The 15,329-nt window shown below is 46.8% G+C and overlaps 2 protein-coding genes across 3 annotated transcripts in view; both read left to right on the top strand.

The window, feature by feature from the left end:
* The window catches only part of OBI1 (ORC ubiquitin ligase 1), a 44,823-nt gene extending 40,165 nt beyond the window's left edge, over nt 1-4,658 (top strand). The window contains exon 6 of the mRNA XM_059378265.1: nt 1,878-4,658. Coding sequence (XP_059234248.1) covers nt 1,878-3,393 — 1,516 coding nt within the window. The 3' untranslated portion in view covers nt 3,394-4,658. The remainder of the gene's footprint in view (nt 1-1,877) is intronic.
* A 9,453-nt stretch (nt 4,659-14,111) lies between these two features.
* Nucleotides 14,112-15,329, top strand: part of POU4F1 (POU class 4 homeobox 1) — a 2,407-nt gene continuing 1,189 nt past the window's right edge. The window contains exons 1-2 of one of the 2 annotated variants that reach the window (XM_059377839.1): nt 14,112-14,283; nt 14,988-15,328. In XM_059377839.1, coding sequence (XP_059233822.1) covers nt 14,161-14,283; nt 14,988-15,328 — 464 coding nt within the window. In that variant the 5' untranslated portion in view covers nt 14,112-14,160. Of the gene's footprint in view, nt 14,284-14,987 lie in introns of both variants that reach the window. The other variant, XM_059377838.1, reaches the window with a different exon arrangement.

Below are 15,329 nucleotides of genomic sequence, written 5' to 3'. Positions count from 1 at the left end.
AGAGTTGAGGGTCCATATCTGGGCTCTCTACTCTGTTCCACTGGTCTATGTGTCTGTTTTTATGCCAGTACCATGCTGTCTTGGTGATCACAGCTTTGTAGTAAAGCTTGAAATCAGGTAACGTGATGCCCCCAGTTCTATTTTTGTTTTTCAACATTTCCTTAGCGATTCAGGGTCTCTTCTGATTCCATACAAATTTTTGGATTATTTGCTCCAGCTCGTTGAAGAATACCGGTGGAATTTTGATTGGAATAGCATTAAAAGTATAGATTGCTCTAGGCAGTATAGACATTTTAACAATGTTTATTCTTCCAATCCAAAAGCATGGAATGATCTTCCATATTTTTGTGTCTTCTTCAATTTCTCTCATGAGTGTTCTGTAGTTCCTTGAGTACAGATCCTTTACCTCTTTAGTTAGGTTTATTCCCAGGTATCTTATGGTTCTTGGTGCTATAATAAATGAACTCCTCAAACTCAACACACACAAAACAGACAATTATATCAAAAAATGGGCAGAAGATATGGACAGACACTTCTCCAATAAAGACATACAAATTGCTAGCAGACACATGAAAAAGTGTTCATCATCACTAGCCCTCAGGGAGATTCAAATTAAAACTACATTGAGATATCACCTTACACCAGTTAGAATGGCCAAGATTAGCAAGACAGGAAACAACATGTGTTGGAGAGGATGTGGAGAAAGGGGAACCCTCTTCCACTGTTGGTGGGAATGCAAGTTGGTGCAGCCTCTTTGGAGAACAGTGTGGAGATTCCTCAAGAAATTAAAAATAGAACTTCCCTATGACCCTGCCATTGCACTCCTGAGTATTTACCCCTAAGATACAGATTAGTGAAAAGAAGGGCCATCTGTACCCCAATGTTTATAGCAGCAGTGGCCACGGTGGCCAAACTGTGGAAAGAACCAAGATGCCCTTCAACGGATGAATGGATAAGGAAGATGTGGTCCATATACATTATGGAGTATTAAGCCTCCATCAGAAAGGACGAATACCCAGTACCCATTTTTAAGGGAATAATGAAAACAAGATAATCTTGAGTAAAAGAAGTGAATTTTTGATATGTTCTTTTTCGGTTGCTTTCCAAAATGTTCCTTTTCAGAAAATGTGAAGATGTTTTTATGTGTAATATATTGGAACCACAAGCACTGACTTTGTATTTCAAAGTTGGAAGAAATGAGATTGATGTCCCACACAGTTGTAAAATGCCAAAAATAAGTAGAGCTGGAATGAATTAAAGCCCAGTGTTCAGAAAAGCCAAGTAAAAGCTTCAGATCAAGAGTAGCTATAATTGAAAGGGTCCAAATAAGTATTTAAAACCACCCCTGCTGGGACTGCTAAGACTTCTGAATTTCAAATTGGCATTTTATGTTTGACAAGGTGACATTGTATAAGAAATGTATTGTAAAACACTGCTGTACAATAGGAAAATGATTGAATGTAAATATTTCAGGATGTGGACCACTGTTCAAATGTTATCATAAATCTTTGCCATTGTTTTAGGGGATAACCCTGCATGCATATATGAGCTGAATTGAGAGAGCTAGCTCTTGGAAGGGAAATCAGCAGTGAGTTTGTGCGTGTCTGACCTTCTGCTATTACTAATCTGATTTGACCACAAAAGTATCCTATTAGATCTTTGCTATTGTTATCATATGCATATTGTTATATAAAGTGAAAAACTCTTTTCTGAAGATACTACATCTGGCATTGCTCTTGACCTGTTCATCGGGTGGTCTGAAATGTCATTGGTATGTGAAATTGAAATGGGTTGAGCCAGTATGCCCTCTTAAACTTTGGAAAGGGGGGAAAAAAAAGCTTGAACTGTAAAGTTAACTATCTTTCCATTCCTTGCAGGTTTGGAAGGTTTACAGTAGCTGCTCTTCAGTCCAAAGTAGAACAGCATGAACGTGAAACCAATCGCCTCAAGAAAGCCCTGGAACGAAGTGATAAGTATATAGAGGAACTAGAATCTCAAATTTCACAGCTAAAAAATTCAAGTGAAGAGAAGGAAGCTATGAATTCCATTTGCCAGAGAGCCCTTTCTACAGATGGCAAAGGGAGCATAGGCAACGAGGAAGATATGACATCAAAGAATCAAGGTGATGGTGCCAGAAAGCCGCTTGGCTCATCCACCTCAAGTTCTCACCTGGCAAAACCTTCTAGCAGTTCTGCCAGGCAGGAAAGCACCAGCAAAACAGAACCAAATTGTTCCAAGAACAAAGACCTATATCAAAAACAAGTGGAAATAATGTTAGATGTGACAGATACAAGCATGGATACTTATTTAGAAAGAGAATGGGGTAATAAGCCAAGTGATTGTATACCCTACAAAGATGAAGAACTTTATGATCTTCCAGCTCCTTGTACCCCTTTGTCCCTTAGTTGCCTTCAGCTCAGTACTCCAGAAAATAGAGAGAGCTCTGTAGTCAAAGCAGTAGGTTCCAAAAAGCACTCGAACCATCTTAGAAAATTGGTGTTTGATGATTTTTGTGATTCTCCGAATGTTTGTAATAAAGATTCATCAGAAGATGATAGAAGTGAAAATGAAAAGAAATCAGAATGTTTTGCTTCCTCAAAGACAGGGTTTTGGGACTGTTGTTCCACAAGCTATGCCCAAAACTTGGATTTTGAAAGCTCAGAGGGGAACACAATAGCAAATTCTGTTGGAGAAATTTCTTTAAAATTAGGTGAGAAATCAGGCTCCTGCTTATCTAAGAGGTTGAATTCTATTCGCTCGTTTGAAATGAATCGGACGAGAACATCCAGTGAAGCATCCATGGACGCAGCTTACCTTGACAAAATCTCCGAGTTGGATTCGATGATGTCGGAATCAGACAATAGCAAGAGCCCTTGTAATAACGGTTTTAAGTCAGTGGACTTAGATGTGTTATCAAAGTCCTCTCAAGGCAGTGAATTTCTTGAGGAGCCAGATAAGTTGGAGGAAAGAACTAAGCCAAACCTTTCCAAAGGTTCTCTAACTACTGATCAGTTAGAAAATGGAAATGACTGGAAACCCACTTCTTTTTTCCTCCTCTCTCCATCTGACCAAGAAATGAATGAAGATTTTTCTCTCCATACCGGTTCTAACCCAGGAACTAATGAAATCAAACCCCCAAGCTGTTTGTTTCAGACTGAGTTCTCCCAGGGTGTTTTGTTAAGCAGTTCACACCGGCTATTTGAAGATCAGAGGTTTGGGTCATCTTTATTTAAGATGACCTCAGAGATGCATGGTCTTCATAACCATCTTCAGTCTCCTTGGTCTACTTCCTTTGTGCCTGAGAAGAGGAATAAAAATACAAATCAGTCAACGAAAAGAAAAATCCAGAGCAGTCTTTCCAATGCCAGCCCATCAAAAGCAACTAAAAGTTGACTCATTAGAAAGGTGTCATTTATGTTTTTGTCCTGAGAGGAATAGAAGTTTTTAAAGTTACTTTTCTCCCTCATAAAAGTTCTGTACAATGTTGAATTGATAATCTGTAGTCAAGTATCAAGTCAGAATGGTGGATTAGCCTGTACCTAAAATACTTCTGTTCATTTTAAAGAATTTGTCATTTTTTTCATTTCATTTGGGCATCTTTTTAACCAGAAAAGATAGGGAGAGGGAGAGGGTTTCTTTTAATGAATATTATATGTATCTGGTTTGGGTGTGTTATGTTTTCTTAAGTCTTGATTTATCTGTTAAATACAGTGGCCAATTAATGAGCCTTGGTTGTCTTCAAAACTTGGATTCCTTAAATAAAACTTTTTGGGTTGTCTATACACTGCTTATAAGACACTTGAGTTTCCTTAAAGCTTTTCTAAGCTGGGAATTATTTTGCCTGTCCTTTTTTATTTATGTTTAGTGATGGCTCAACTTTTAGGCAGGGCCATGGTGGAGAAAGAGCACTCTTAACCTTAGTCCAATATTCATTTACTTGGTTTTGTTTTGTTTTTTAGGTTTTGTATATGTATGTTTGCATTTTTAACATTGTGTTTTGTACAGTTTTTGTGAGAACCTTTTGCTACAATGGAAAAACACATTTTCTATATGAAAATACTTGTTTTATGTGAGGTAGCTTTCATTTCCTCATCTTTTTGTGTGTGTTGAAAATCGGAAATTGAACCTGCTTTGGAAAGAAGGCATAGAATGGTTGGTTGGGTTTGGAGGAGCCTCAGTATGGTAGCTTCATTGTTCCAGATACACAGGTGTGGAAGTGCTCTTTGCCAAATGCTTGATTCACTTTCATCCCAGGGGAGCTTTTTTGGAGGGAAGTTCTTGTTTGCATGTTACTGTTCTTTGTGGAAACTCTGTATGCATGGTAGCATTCTTTCTTGCACTGTTTTCCTTACTTAGAAAAAGAAGTTTTAGTTGGTTAATAGAATATCTCTTATGTAGGACAGATTTTTTTTTTCATGAAGAGTGTTGGGATGAGAATAGGTGAGCTAAGCACAATTTTTAATTTAGGCTCTGAAAAAGTATATTCTAAACATGTTTGGTATGCCTGTATAGGCCTTTAAAAATGGTTTGTATGCTAATGACTTGTTTATCTAATGTGCACTGAACATTTTACATTAATACTGTACTGTTTTACATTAATACTGCATGCTTTTCTATGTGAATTGAATAAAGGATGTCATAAGCACTGTAATCCTTGATGTTGTCTCAGATATTGAATTAGCCTATAACAACCAGTAAAACTTACCATTTTTAATTGATCTTGTAGCAAGGTTGACAGACTTTGGACCATGGACTAAATCTGGCCTACACCTATTTTTGTGAAAAGCCTGTGAACTAAAAATGGTTTTTATACTTTTTAATGGCTTTTAAGAATTAAAAAATATTTCATAATATAGGAAAATGATATAAAATTCAAATTTCAATATTTCTAAATAAAGTCTTATTAGAATGCAGCTACACTCATTTGTTTACATATTACCTATGACTGCTTCTACTTTGCAGTGGCAGAACTGAATAGCTGCCAGTGAGACCATATGGCCCACAAAGCCTAAAATATTTACTTTTTGGCCTTTTACAGAAATATTTGCTGACCCCTGTTAATAATAGACTCTGTGGATTCAGTAAAACCGTGAAAGTGTAACAAATCACTTTTATGATTTAGAGAATCATACCCTCCACTTTTAGAAATAATAAGGGGCAAAAAAAGCTAAAGTGAAACATAATTTTTATTATATATATTTTCCAATAAGTATTTGTGTGCTGTTTTATTCTTTTTGATGTGTTGAAGTCGGTAGATACTTTTAGAGAGTAGTTTAGATATCTTTGACAATGGTAACATATTTGAAATTCTATTAAATGTAGAAATCTATAATTTTTCTAAGTAATCATAGAGTAAATTAGGGGGTAAGCCTCACTTTAATTCTGTCTATAACTCTTCTTTACTATGAATGTGTCAGTTTTTAATCCATTAATCCAAATATATGCCAGCAGTGTGCCATGGCAGTGCAGAATAACCTGATTAGTGATGCCTAATCAGGGTTAGAACGTCTCTACTGGACCAGAGTATTTCCCAGCTGCTTCAGAAAGCGTTGCTCCACGATATGTCATACATTAAACCCATCAGACGTGACATTTCCCCACTGAAGAGAATAACCTGCAGGATTTTATTTTAATCACATTCTCATTTGTACTCTTTACTACTTTTACCATAATCTGATATATCATGATACATGTAGTGGTTTCATATGTTTTTAAGTATATTGTACACACACTCTAAAAACGAAAGACAAATTTATTTAAACCAAGTATTTTACTAATTTATGTTTCCTTTAATCCTCTTCAAACTCTGTAAGGCAAGAGCCTCAGTTTAAAGTGAATGATTTGAGGATTAGTGGTCACACAGCTGGAATGGAATAGAACCATGTCTTAGACCTGGGCCCCTAATTCTAGAGCATGTACTCTTCCTCCCGAGTGCTTGAAAGTTCACATCTGAAGGCCAAAGGATGAATAGATTTGAAATTTCCAAGGGTTCTTTTTAAAGTACTACTTGAGAAATACTGGCATGTTTCTTTTCAGGTAGCATTTTCTTCCTGCCAATGTTCCACTACTAAGTGGAAGCTCAGTGGTGAGACTTGTTTGCCTCTTTGAATTAATGTAGGAAAATTTGCATTCACTCTGACATTTAGATGAATTTAACCCTTATTGGAAGGTTTAGATAGCACTAAAGGCCATGTTAGAGCAAGATGCACTTGTGATAAGGGAAGCAGACACTAATCAGTGATGCCTGTAAAAACAGCATCTTTTGATTGCTCATCTTTCTAAAATATGGCTAAGGGAATGTGACATGATGGTAGGTTTTTGTTTGTTTTTTGGGGTTTTTTTTTGACATGAACTTTAGTGTTCGTCTTTTAATTTTCAAAATTTAATCCCATCAACAATGACTTTTTTTCCTGTTTTAATGTATCATCTGAGACTGAAACTGAAAATGGTAGATTCTAAGATTTATAGTCCCTTAATTTCAAATCTACTTTGTATTCCTATAATGTCTTTTGTATCTATATTGGTTTAAAACTGAAGGTACTACTGAACAAGGGGAGAATTTTGGTCTTAAATCCTAAGATATTTCAGGAACTTGTTTCTGTATACTTGAATGGTTTTCAGTTATCCACAGTATAATACATAGATTTTGTACCTGTGAATGATACTTGTAGAACATCAAACTGAGATTAACAGTAACTTTATGGAGTATAGCCTACTATTAGATTAAAAGAGTGTTTTCCAAAGCCTCATAAGAAGGTCTTTCATTCCTATTTGTGGGAGTCCTACAACACAGTCTTTGCCTGTGATGATGTAACCTAATCCTTTTAATAATACTTGGCAGAGAGAAAACCTTTTAAGCAATGATCTCAGAGTGCATAGTGAACATTTATTTCCTAATTCTCGGAACCCCACTCTGAGCGAGGAAACATCTATTAAGATGCAGATTTCTTTTAAGAACCCATCTGGAGCTCGAGGTAGGGCGATCTTCAGTCTTACATGACAGAAGCAGCCTAGAATACTTTGAATTGGAGCTCCACTTCTTGAAATGGAAGATTCTAAGGTCTGCTGTCTCTTAAGAGGGAGCAGACCCCTCTCTAATGAATGTTAGTTGAATTAACCAAGTGTGGAGAAGTGTGTGCCTTGTGGGACACTTAGAATTTCGGGGCTTCCAAGGGCAAGGATTTAGACATTTACCGAGACCCTGTGAGGACAGAGAAGCTAGTTCAGGTCCATTTTGATTCTTACAGCACGGTGAGTGGAAAAAGTCGGTGACGGCGATAGCACCGAGCAGAGAGGAAATAAGCATCTTGACGGAAGTACTGTTTGCACTGGGTCTTTAAGGATGAATAAGAGCTCGGTGTGGAAAAGGACGTCTCCTCTGCTTGTTCGCTGTGCTTGTAGGGGCGGCTTCACGGACGTCTCAGAAGCGGTGCTGAAGGACCCATTGCCTAATGCCAGGACTTCTGATTGAGAAGGGTTTCTAGATTGCTCCAGCCTGAGCTTGCAAGTTTGGCTTTGCTCCGCCTCTTCTATCTCAGCGTCCCCTGAGACTCTAAGCTAGCCCTAGCCGCCGGGGCCGGCGGCCTGATGGCGAGACAGTGACTCCCTGGGCGCTGGAAGGCTCAGGAGGTGGCAAGGCTGGCCCATCATCTGTCCATTAAGCCGGGGCTTTGCGCTGCGACGGCCGGAAGGCGCGACCTCGCTTCACTCACAGGGTCATCTTTGTGCTGGGGGTGGGGAGGTGAGGTCTAGTCCGCTTGTCTCGGTTCTGAGGCCCCTACCTCCCTCTGATTCTAACTCTCCCAGCCTTCCGGGATTTCCGCAGCCAGCGCGGCTCTTCCCCCAACCCCCGGCACATCACCCCCCCCACCCCGATCCCCTGGGAGGACAAATCTGCCGGTGCCCCTCCGGCCGGAATCTCCCGCGCTCTCGAGGGCGCTCTCAGCTGGTCTCTCGCCCAGGCCCCACCCGAGGAAACGACTTGCTTTGCGGTTTCCTTTCATTTTATTACCACTCGCGAAACCTGGCGATTAAGACGCGAAACCAACAAAGAGTTTTCTTTCCACCTTAACCTTGCACACAATCCTTTAACAAATTAATTAATCCTAATGAATTAACACTTCATTTATTTAAACGCGCTACAGTCCATGAATTAAATTTTCATGCAGTGATTAAAGGCTGTTAAAATATGCATGATTTCGTTAAAATTTTATAATAAATCAGGGCAATGTGTTACATGACAAGGCAACTATTTCCCAGTCCCTCGCAAGGGGCTTTGATTTGTGCGGGCGGCGAGGAGGAGGGGCGGCTGGCGGCGGCGCCGGCGAGCGCCCGAGCCCGGCGACAGGACCCAACTCCGCACTTCTGGCTTTTGGACTCGCGGCTTCGTGCTTTCCTCGGCGGCTTCTGGGCCCTCCTGGGGGATCCTGTTCCTGCGGACGGAGCTGAGCCTGCGGAGGGCGTTGGGCTCCCGCCTGCCGGCCCCCGGAACTGCACTCGTACGGGGCGTGGGTCCTCTGCAGTCCGTTGGCGCCCGCGGAGCTCCCGCCGACCCCGGCCTGCGAGCGACCGCATCGCAGCGGCGGCGGCGGCTGTCAGAGGAGAGGGAAGGCGGCCGAATTTCCATCTCGTCGCTTAGGGTCACTGGCGGGAGTGCCCGCTGTAGAGTTGGTTTGTTCGTTGTTGTTTTTAACCCGGGGACCTCGAACCCCTTCTCTGAGCGGCGCACTCTTCTGGTTTTGAAGGAGCCGGGGTGGAGCGGGGGCGAATTTGCTCCTTTTAGGATCTAAACCCCAGGGGCCCGTGGCCCTGTGTCGTGATACAACCATGTTCACACGGACGGCGCAGCTGGCGGGCGGGGGGGGGGGGGGGGGGGGGGGGGGGGGGGGCAGACCTGCCCTGTTAGGACCCAGACCTAGTTGTCCTGCCTCGCCCATAGATCTTTCACTAGGTGGGTTGGCTCTGAGTCCACAGAGAGATTAAGGCGGAGAAGGTGGAGGTGATAGATAGATGATAGTAGATAGATCGATTGATTTCTACCTGAGTAACACCAAGAGTGATAATGACCGGCGGCGAACTTTACTGGGGAGCATCATCTCGGGGTGGGATGGTCGACATCCTGAAAAAGTTTCCCCACGGAAGTGGCGCTTGAATTAAACGGCCCCAAGAAAGAAAACAGTGGGGTTTTGACCGGATAACTCAAGAACCTTCTCCGCAGGTCCCAGCTGGAGTTCAGTCTGAATGCGCACGGGGCGGGAGCCTTACGAGATCACCGTGGGCCTCAGTAACTCAAGCACCTCCGACGAGCGGCCCGAGCGCGGGCGGGGCGCGGTGGAAAGGGAGCACCGGGCCTCCAGAAATCGAGCTCCCGGCAGCAAGAGCGTGGCTCTGAACTTGCTGCCTGGGCAGGATTGGGCCCTGGGGCTGGCAGAGGGCAGGGTCACCGCCCAGAGACGGACGAGGCGGGCACTGAGGCCTTGCGGTCCGGTGGGGGAGGTCAGAGGACGTAGGCAGGACCCGCGAGGAGCTCGGGCCCCGAACGGCGGGAGAGATGGGAACGGCCTGCGCAGGGGGCTAGTGCGAACAGAGACCCAGCATCGAGGCAGCCCAGGCACGGCCCTGGGAAGGCGGCCACGAGAGGAAGCGAAAGTACCGCAACAGCAGCTCCCCTTTTCCACGCTTTGGGCAGAAAGTGTCGGAGCGTAAGGGCGCCGCCGGGCCCCGTAGAGCGCAGCTCCTCTTCAAGAGAACCGACCCCCACCCCCTACTCTGGGCCGGCTCCGCCCCTGCCTGCCCCTTCGTAAGGCTTACAAACAACTCCAAAGGCCTCTGGAGGCGGCCAGCTCTGACCTCTGGGGGCTACGCCTGCACGCAGAGCGGGGCCGCGCTGTGAAATGTGCCCACTTTCAAACTGGGCAACTGCCCGCGGGAACTGTGGCACCCCGGGTCTGGGAGGTGCAGAGCTCCCACTCTGGCCGCCAGAACCGGAGGGGGCCGGCCTGCAGGTAGGGCCATATCTTCAAGCCAGAACGTGGAGCCCAATACCCTCCTCCAGTACACACACACACACACACACACTCTCTCTCTCTCTCTCTCTCTCTCTCTCTCTCTCCACGCACTTAAGTAGACATTCTTCAGGACCAAACCGCTATTCCTGAATCCTAAGAAATAACCCGGGTTCCATCCCAGAGGGGTGTGTGTGTGTGTGTGTGTGTGTGTGTGTGTGCAGGTAGTGGCTGCTATGTCCAGCGCTGATTTCTCCCCCACCCCCTCACTCTTTTGGAGAAGGGCAGCCCGAGCCTGCAGCAGCTGCCAGGCTCGCTCTGCTGCTCTGTGGAGGTGGGTGGGTGTCTAAGGTAAGGACAGTTCACTCCCAGCAGTGTGGGCCCTTGAACAGCGCCTCTCTCGCTGGGCCTCCCTCCCACCAAGGAATCTCTGCTCTCTGAGCTGGGGGAAACAGCAGCTGCCAAAGAAGATGTGAAGTGGGGCCTGCCAAAGGAGGAGGAGAAAATTAATTAATGAGGGAAAGAAATGTGTCTCTGATCCAGATGATAGACTCCCTATCCCTGGGGGGGAGAAATTCCTTGGAAATCAATAGCTGTGCATTCATTATCCCCCTCTTGATAAAATGCAAAGCTATGAGATAGGGGGAGGGGAGAATCTGTGTTGGTCATTAAACAAGAAGGAAGGGGGGGACCTTTCCAGGAATCTATGCCAAGGCTCAGAACCCATGTGGGCATCATTAGCACAGGCAGGGGCCAACTAGTTACTGCACTTGCCAGACCAGGAAAACAAAGCAGTGACATATTGGTGAGCCCCAGTCCACCATCCTTTTCTTTCGCTGCCCTGGGGTAAGTAGAGAAAGACTTCATAAGGCCCAAAGAACTGCATGCAGATCTGCCACCATGCCCCAAGCTCTAGCCTGGGGCCGAGGCCCAGCAGGGATGTGGCTGGATAACTGTCCAGGCGCCATCTCCCACCCCATCCATGTTTCCGTCCAACTCTCTTTCTCTGCACCTGTCACACCTGAACCATAAGTGCCCCCTCACCTGGGGCTGCCCCACTCTTAGAGACTGCCATCTCCTGCAGGGCAGCTACCCCTGTTTTATACCTCATTTTCTCTCCAGTGTCTTGCCCTGGCCCAGACTGGCGATGACCAAGCATGTGAGGAAGAAAGGGAAAATAGAATGTAAATGAGGGAGGGATGCAATAATTGAACTCCGAAAAAGAACAAGCTGCTGTCAAGATTTACAGCTCTGCATGGGGACAACGCACCCTTCTGGCCCAATCTCCATTTCCCTTTTTGGAAGAGAGGAGACCCTTCAGTGATCTTCCTGCTTGCTCCCCATTAACCCTGGCTTGTTGAACTCTCTGGCTTTCACTCCTGGCCTTCCCCATCTGCCTTCTCTTCCTTCTACACACATGTGTTGTTCGATGGGGCGTTTTTACCCTGTGCCAAGCACTTTGCTAGGTACCGTTGTGGACACAGATGTGCACTAAAATGGGCTTCCAGTCCACTGGTTAGGGGGTGGGTTGGGAATTGAACCCACAGCCCTCATAGTTCTAGCCACAGGAAAAGCTGAGATATTCTGGAATGGGTTGTCAAAAAAAAAAAAAAAAAAAAAAGTGTCCAAAGAAATGTGAACTGGAGGAGGAGAGTCTGGGCAGGCTTGTGAGCTCCTGCTCTCTGGTAGGGTGCCTGTTTTCTGGGTTTCCTCGTGCCCTCCCAGAGTCATAGGTAAGTCCATATGAGTTTCCAGTACTTGGCTGGCCTCGCTCTCTGGGGGTCCACTCAGAAGGAACCTGTGCTGCTTGTGGTTCTGCCTCCCATGCACCTTTCCACCCTTCGGCCAGCATTTCCCTGAGGTGCGGGCAGGATCTAGGCTCTTGCCCTCTGCAGGATCCTTCCTTTCCCTAGTGAAAGAGCTCAGGGAACGGCTGCCATGGGTATCAGGAAGGATTAGGTTAAGCCTGGACATCCAGGGCGACGACTACCTTAGGACTCACTCGCTCCCTCCAGCGATGTCCTGCTCCCCGTCCATTCCCCGTAGAGATAAGTTGCATTTAGCACTCCCAGGGGACCATGTAATGGATGGAAACGCGCGGCTCCTCTGGAACCAGCAAGTGAACATCTTTCTTTCTCCCTTCTCTGGCTGCAATAGGGGAGGAGGGTAGAGAGAAAAGAAAAGAAAGAAAGAAAAAGCCATGGTGACGCCTGTGGGCTTTTCTTGGAATTTGAGTATTGAGTGGGTATGCTAAATACGGACACGTTTATCTGAGGAAAAGATCCACACGAACGCAAATTGAGGTTTTTAGAAATGAGATCTGCTCTTTGGTGCAAATAACAGACTTCTTTGGTGTGGGAGCGACCAGAAGATTATTTATCTGATCTCTGCCTCCCATAAGTAGCCCCTTGCCGCTCTCCAGCTCTCCCGCCACAGATGTGATAACATCTGGGCTGTTATTATCACCGGGGGCAAGCATTGTGTCTCCGGGGACTCGGCACCTGAACTGTGGTTCTCCCCGGAGGCACTTGATCTGCCTGCCACACAAGGGCCATATAACAGGTTGGCTAATTGATTCATTCTTCTTAGGTTTTGATTTCACAATCAGAGAATACATAAAAAATAAAGTCTGGACCAGAGCTTAGGTTTCTTTATTCCAGATTGGTTTGAATTAATATTTTAATCACACTTTCCTATACACTGGCTTGATCCTGTCTCCTATTCAAGATATATATATATACATGTGTGTATATATATATATTATACACACACACACACACACACACACACACACACACACACGAAGCAAAGAGGCCAAAGCCAAGACGATGGAAGGGAAAAGAAAGTTCTCTTTTCAACATCTTAATTCTTTTTTCTCTGAAACGATTTTCTTTTCTCCCGGAGTTTCCAGCATAATGTGTGTGTGTGTGTGTGTGTGTGTGTGTACACGCTGAGGAGAGGAAAGGATCCCCACAACACCCTGTTAACTATTTTTCCTTTTGATTACTAGAAGCCTCAGATCACCCGGAGCTCGTTTGAAATGTGGGTTTGTACACGGTTAAAGGAGACAAACAATAAGAGAAATGCACAATTTCATTTCAACAGCAGTTCCTTAGTAGAAAGCACACGCTCCTTGTGGCTCCTAAGTGGCTGTCACTGTCGGTGCCTGACACAGTTATATTCACAACAACAACAACAACAACAAAGTATGCGGAGGAAATTAAATTATATGGAAATCAATAGCGTCTGACTGCTTCAAACAAATGTCTGTCACGGCGATTATTCTCCAGGAACCTATTTATAAACCTTGAAAGAAACAGGTTCTTGCAGCAAAAGACAGCATCTTCTGCGTTTCTGTGTTGTTATTTATACTGTATACAGAGGAATGCGCGGGCATAATTTAACATACAAATACCCAGCTGTATACATTATATAACAGCTTGTTAGACATCCCAGAGTGGAGGTGTGCCTAAGTAATGCGCATATATTCCGGGCTTGCGGTGGGGTTGGGGGAGAGTTTGAGAGAGGGAAAGCACCAAAGGGGTTCTGAGCATCATGTCTTTCTCCCCATAAAAGGTGGGTACCCTGAGACAATAGCCAGCCCTTTTGATCTTTCCAGAGCCGCTGTGGGAAAGGTGAGGCGTGCATTGCGCATGCCCGGGTAGCTACAGGTGCATCACCTGCGCTGTCCTTGCTGGTGGTCACTATAAGAGTGGCTCCCAAGCGCCTGTCGCGGCCGGGCGAGCGCGCGCGCGCGCAGACGCACGGCGCCGCGGAGAGAGAGCGCGCGTCAGACAGACTCAGACAGCTGATGCCTGTCAGCGCGGCGGGGCCGGGAGCTCTCGCGAGAGCTCCCAGAACCGGCCGCGAGAAGTGGGGCTCAGGTGTAAGAGGAGTGCATCCCGTCGGCGCGCGGGGCTAGAGCTCTAGGAGAAGTGGGATCGCGAGGCCGGTGCGCGGCGCTCTGCACGGTCAAAGGGAGCGCCGGGCGGCAGCGGCGGCAGCAGAGGAGCAGCAGCAGCCCCCGGCGCGGCCGCCGCCTCCGCGCAGCCAGCCGCCGCGGCTGCAGCCTCCGAAGGGAGGCTGGGGGAGCCGGCGTGCGCACTTTCCCGCAGACTTTCGGAGTGTTTGTGGATTTACATGCCAAGCCATCAAGATGATGTCTATGAACAGCAAGCAGCCTCACTTTGCCATGCATCCCACCCTCCCTGAGCACAAGTACCCGTCGCTGCACTCCAGCTCTGAGGCCATCCGGCGGGCCTGCCTGCCCACGCCGCCGGTAAGCGCCCCACGCCCGCGGCCCCGGCCCGCGCGCCTGCCCCCTCCCCGTCTCCGAGACACTGCATGTCGGGTGCTGCTGTGCTCCGGGTCCAGGTGCTGGGTTTTGCGGGCAGGGAGTTTTAGAGGAATCCCGCTGCGAGGCACGTTTTGTCCAGTGGCGCTTAATATCGTGTTCCCGTCGCCTCTGCCTCGTGTCGGGCGCCTGCGATCAGAGTGGGGAGCGCTGGGGCCATGACTCTCTACTTCCCTCCACTTTTTCTGTTAATTTCACGCCTCGGAAAGGCGGTCTCCGTGCGTGTTCGGGTGCGTGACATGGGTCCCGAGCTGCGAGTTACATTTCCATTTCTTCTTTTCCCCTTCCTTTTTGGTCTCCCACGCCGGTTCCCGGAATGTGTTCTTGTGTCCCCCTCTCCCCTGAACCTGTCTCTCTCCCCACACTCACGTCCCTTCTCATCTGTCCCTCCTCCCGTCTTGTCCTCAATGTGCTTTCCATTCCGTCTTTCCCGGCCTCCACTGTCCCCACCCACGTTGTTGTTATTTTGGTTGCTTTGTGTTTGGTTTGCCCTTTGCTTGTGCTTTCCGGCTTGTGCGTGGTTTTGTTTTGTGTTTTTGCTTTTTTTCGTTTTGTGGTTTTTTTTTTTTTTTTTTTGGTTGTTTTTTTTGTTTGTTTGTTTGTTTTGGTTTGGTTTGTGTCGCCTGCAGCTGCAGAGCAACCTCTTCGCCAGCCTAGACGAAACGCTGCTGGCGCGGGCAGAGGCGCTGGCGGCTGTGGACATCGCCGTGTCCCAGGGCAAGAGCCACCCGTTCAAGCCAGACGCCACGTACCACACGATGAACAGCGTGCCATGCACGTCCACGTCCACCGTGCCGCTGGCGCACCACCACCACCACCACCATCACCACCAGGCGCTCGAGCCTGGCGACCTGCTGGACCACATTTCGTCGCCCTCGCTCGCGCTCATGGCCGGCGCGGGCGGCGCGGGCGCGGCGGGCGGCGGCGGCGGCGCCCACGACGGCCCGGGGGGCGGCGGCGGCCCGGGGGGT

This window comes from Mustela nigripes, chromosome 15 (assembly GCF_022355385.1).
Source record: "Mustela nigripes isolate SB6536 chromosome 15, MUSNIG.SB6536, whole genome shotgun sequence".
Lineage (NCBI taxonomy): Eukaryota > Metazoa > Chordata > Mammalia > Carnivora > Mustelidae > Mustela > Mustela nigripes.
Note: the sequence above shows the minus strand (reverse complement) of the source record. Positions and strands in the feature narration are given on the sequence as shown.